Source organism: Rhamphochromis sp. 'chilingali' (assembly GCF_963969265.1).
Source record: "Rhamphochromis sp. 'chilingali' genome assembly, chromosome: 4".
Lineage (NCBI taxonomy): Eukaryota > Metazoa > Chordata > Actinopteri > Cichliformes > Cichlidae > Rhamphochromis > Rhamphochromis sp. 'chilingali'.
In genome coordinates, this window is record NC_137948.1 from 19,375,940 (window position 1) to 19,381,268 (window position 5,329).

General features: G+C 36.2%; 1 protein-coding gene across 1 annotated transcript; it reads right to left on the minus strand.

Moving 5' to 3' along the window:
• Positions 1–1,020: 1,020 nt before the first annotated feature.
• LOC308395669 (uncharacterized protein) lies at positions 1,021–4,892 on the minus strand. The gene is made up of 5 exons (XM_080880580.1): positions 4,857–4,892; positions 4,329–4,715; positions 3,587–3,733; positions 3,323–3,369; positions 1,021–1,854 (listed from the first exon to the last, which is right to left on the minus strand). The coding sequence occupies exons 2-5, from the start codon at positions 4,612–4,614 to the stop codon at positions 1,738–1,740; spliced, it is 597 nt and encodes a 198-aa protein (XP_080736706.1). The 5' UTR covers positions 4,615–4,715; positions 4,857–4,892; the 3' UTR covers positions 1,021–1,737.
• Between the last annotated feature and the right edge of the window lie 437 nt (positions 4,893–5,329).

Here is a 5,329-nt window from a genome sequence, read left to right on the forward strand (position 1 = left end):
TCGTGTTCCCACTATGTTAAGTCTATCATGCCTAGGTGTTTCTAGTTATTTTCCCCTCGTGTTTCCACTATGTTAAGTCTCCCCTGCTTTTCATGTATTTCATGTCTGTGGCTTATGTTGTCAGTTCAGGTTGTCATGTCTATATCTCACTGTGTTTCCTGTTTTATTGTGAAGAGGTCGGGTGTGTCTGTGTTCATCATGTTCAGTTACTCTCCCCCTGTGACGTAATTATGTTCATGTGTCAGCTGGGTTCCCATGTGTTGCCACTTCCCTCATTATCCTCCTGTGTCCATTTAGTCTGTGTGTTCTCAGTCATTCTTTGTCAGGTCGTCCGTTGTACTGCTCCGTTGTTCCTATGTCTCCGCTCCAGGTATCCCTGTCAGTTCGTTATGTTTAGAGTTTTGTATGTTTCGTTTTAGTTCACCCAGTTTAGGTCATTGTTTAGTTTTCATCAATTCCCTATTATTTTGTACCCTCGTTTCTTGCCTTAATAAACGGCTTGTTTTGTTATTCATATCTCATTTCGGTCTGTGCTTGAGTCCTTCCCTGCAACATACGGTCTGCCCTAGCCAGACCGTGACAGGCTGAGGTCTTTGTCGAACTTCATTTCAAATATTATTAATAATACAATATTAACAATTAAAAAAAAAAAAAAAAAAAAAAAAAAATATATATATATATATATATATATATATATATATATATACATATATATATAGCAAAATGTATATATGATTACTATCTTGTGTAGTTAGTTCATGATTTTAATGCTAAGAAATGCTTGATACAGAGTGCCAAAGACCCTGCACCAACTGACGGAAGGAATTTTGTTATAAATAAGAACAAAAAACTCTTAAGTGTAGCATTTATTTCATGTACGTGTTCCTTTTCATGTTTATTACTTATACTACTAATTATACCACAAAACAACAGACACTGCAAACAGTGTCACATCACAAATAAAATCACATTTTAGTATTCAATTCAAATTTATTTACATGGTGCCAAACAAAACAACTGTCACCTCAGGGCACTTTACATTGTAAGGTAAAGACGCTTCTATAATGCAGAGAAAACACAAAAAAATCAGATCACCTTCAATGAGCAAGCACTAATGTAGGCAGGTGAAATTCCCCTAACAGGGAAAAAGCTCCAGCAGAACCAGGTTCAGGGATGGGGAGCAATCTGGCACAACCAGTAGGATACAAGGTGAGGAAGACAGGAAAAAAGATTAATAATAACAAATGACTAAATGCAAAGTACAAAACACAGAGAGTGAAAAAAGTTTAGTTAAGAAGAAACACTCCAGCAGCACAGGCAGGGCCGGCCCGTGGCATAGGCCGTATAGGCAAATGCTAAGGGCGCCGTCCATCAGGGGGCGCCACGCCAGTGCCACAAATGTTGAAAAAAAAAAAAGTTGGTACTATTATTTCTAAATACAAAAAATAATCCCACGTTAATTAAAATGCAAAGTAAAGCTTATTTAATAGAAATATTATTTGTTGCAACATTACACTACACTGCTGATGTAGGGGGGCGCCACCTAAAATCTTGCCTAGGGCGCCAGATTGGTTAGGGCCGTTTCTGAGCACAGGCCTATTGCAATGTTGCAAATAATCAAGTTGCTTCATCTTTCAGTGAGGTAACTTCTCCATAACGGCAAAAGGCCAGCGCTTGTCAATTCTTGTGGTAAAGCTAAGAATGCTGACAAATTCACAACATGAAATACTGTTAAATCTATATGCCAGAGGTGTTGATAGCAGAATAGGTGCAGATGTCAGAACTATAGGTTATCTTCTTTGATTTGTGTGCTGCTTGACGGGTTTCCACTGTAGCATAAAACACATCTTCATCCTGTGAGGGGACATTTGTTGTTTACAGTCATAATCAGATGCTTAGCACTCACTCACATTTTTCTGGTCAGAATTACGAAGGTGAAGCCTCACGTTTGTAACAACCAGCATTTTCCCTTTTAATAACAAAACCCTCCCTAGATCCCATCATTTAAAAAAATCTTGAGATCACTCTTCTATCGCTCTTTCTCTTGGATCGGTTAAGGAAAACAATATTTAATAAATTCCAATCTGGGTACTGAAAACACTGAAACAATATTACTAAAAATTACTGACAATATTCTTTTGAGTTTGGATAAAGTCAAATATTCCATTTGACTCAGGTGCACAGTTTTTCACCAATAGTCATGCTATTTTGATTGACAGATTATAAAACTGGGTTGGCATCTCTGACACTGCTCTCAAATGCTATTCATACTGATTTGATAGACATTACCAAATTTAAATAAATAGCTGTATGTTATTAATATAAACCACCCTGTATAGATGTGGTCCCTCAAGGCTCAATCCTTAGATCGCTTCTGTGCTCAGTTTATAAGTTACCCCTGTGTCACATTCCTATCATTGCTATGCTGACGACCCTAACCCTAACCCAGACAGCTGTACTTTTCTGTTATGCTTAATAATCTCCTCCCTCCTTCCTCAGTGAGTACTTGGCTACCATTTCTAGCAGGTAGCTTTAAAGTAATCTTAACCACCTAAAATTATTCACTGTAGTTCACATCTTATGTGTGTATATAAGTATTTATGTATCATTGCTGGATTTTGTTGCTCACAGTCTAATTTCATGGCACTATACCAGGGAAGATTTTTTTTAATGTCTACACAGGGTATGATGTATAGGTAAGTAGGTACAGAAGTTAATATAATGTCAAATTATTATTTGCGATTGTTGCTGCAGAAAATACATAGAATGCTGTTTATGATGAGTAATTATCAGAGATACAAAGTCTGCATATATTGCATATACATATAACTCACTGCAGACATTCTACAGGGTGGGCCATTTATATGGATACACCGTAATAAAATGGGAATGGTTGGTGATATTAAAGTCCTGTTTGTGGCACATTAGTATATGTGAGGGGGCAAACTCCTCAAGATGGGTGGTGACCATGGCGGCCATTTAGAAGTCGGCCATCTTGGATACAACTTTTGTTTTTTCAATAGGAAGAGGGCCACGTGACACATCAAACTTATTGGTAATGTCACAAGAAAAACAATGGTGTGCTTGGTTTCAACGTAGCTTTATTCTTTCATGAGTTATTTACAAGTTTCTCTTTGTTTGGACTTTAATATCACCAACCATTCCCATGTTATTACGGTGTATCCATATAAATGGCCCACCCTGTACATTTGGTTTGTTTAGGGAAAGAAAAAATTGAGAGGGAATGAATTATGAAAGTGACTAAAAAATAATCTAAAACAATACACATATAAAAATCAAATTTGATACTGATGTAATTTACCTGATTCCTTCTTGTTTGCCCACTGGTTTGAAATCTGGGCTGATCATCTTTTAGCCACAAAAAGGAATACAACATTATTAAACAATAACATCTAACATTACAAATGACTTTAGTAGCAATTGTATGTGAAGCTTTATTGTGTAATTAAAAGTCCTTTTAGACTTCAGAAAAAAAATTGATATTGCATATAGAACCAATCACAAAACTAAGTCATGGAATTAAGTAAAGGATCCAGTGAATAAAACTACTTCATTTAGTATTTACCTGTTTTCTGGCAGAGGCGATGAACAAGAAGGGAGATAAGTAGAGAGGACAGAACAGCAAAAGTTGGACACAGGATGAACAGCCGCTTCCAACATATGCTGCAGTCTTGTAGAGTTGGGTGATCAGTTGAAATTTGTTCACTGGCCTCTAAATTGTTCACAAACTGTTTCAGTTAGCTCTGTGTATATTTTTATACTTCTCTTTTACACAAATCTCATACATCAGTACCAGATAACAGCTATTTAAAGAGATTAAACACATAGCAACCATTTTTTTCTGCTTTTATACCACAAAGGTGTTTTTCATAAAAAGCTCTTCTTTGCTAATAATGAGTCAACATTGCCATTATGTGCACAATGCACAGCAGTGCAGCTATCCATGGGGTATTTAACCTGCACATGTGTATAAAATGTATTTAAAATTTTAGTATTTGATGGCTTTTTAAAATTAAAATAGCAAAAATAATAAAATAATCACATTAGCATCGGCATTTTTCCTTCTAGCCTCCTTCATTTTATTGTCTAGCACAAGTCGTTTTGCTTTTGACTTTCAACTTGTTCAAATAAACCATATTTATATACATATTCTATTACTGTATATGTAGTTTAAGCTCGGTGCAACCTCAAGAGGGTTATGTTGCACCATCGAATATAATTTCCACTAAATACAAGAGCACACTCTCTTATTTGTCATAGGCAAAGGTATTATTTAAAAAAAAATTGAAGAATAGAAGAGTACTTACTGAATCGGATCCGTGTTGTAGCATTGCTATATCCGTAAATATATTTGTGTTTATTTCCACCAACTGATTGTGACCGCTCAGTTCCACAGTAATAGAGGCCCTCATCAGTATCAGAAGTATTCATGATCAGTAGATCATAGGAACTAGAGGACTGGTTTTCTACAAAATGGAAGCGAGGTAGCAAATTCACTAGAGTTGCACGGCCACTGGTGGGTTTGAATGGATCCTTTTCTTTTTCTAGAACAAGAGGAGGCTGATTTTCATGTGTACAGTTTCTGTACCACATAATAATTTCATCAGTCAATATTTTACAGTCACAGTACAGAGTAATGTTTTCTCCTGATCCCACTGTCACATTCACTACTGATCCAAAAATCCAACGATGTCCTGAAATACAAACACAACAGCAAATGTCGGCAGTGTTTTTTATCATACTAAATGCTTGTAGCTGTTGAGTACAGAAGTGAATGTAGATTGCCAAATAGAATCAGTATAATAAATTGTTTATTAAAAGTACTAAAGTATTACCTAAAAGAAGGACAAGAAGGGTGTTAAGCCTCTCCATGTTTGATGACTTGCAGCAAAAAGACACTAAAACTGGCATCTTTCTTGACTCTTGGGTGTTGCCTGCACAAACTTTTCCATTTAAGGAAATGCAAGTCATGATTGGCTAGTTGAATGAAACCTTTCATTCTGTGGTTGTTTTCTATTGGTGTGATGTTTTGTGACTGTCTAGACATCAAGAGCAAAGTTTTTTTTCCAGATGATACTTAAGTAGAGTGTCAGTCAAAAACGTCTCTGTATTAAGTTACTAGGAACATAGCGTTACCCTCGGTTGTGTTTTTTGCAGTCTTGACAGTTTCACACTTCAATTGTCTGATGTGTATTATGAAAAAATACACAACTGTAAATTTATAGCTTTCAAAAAGAATGTAGCAAGTGTAGTGTTTGGGACTTACCTGCTCACCTTTGGCATGCAGCACCTAAAAAATGCACCCTCC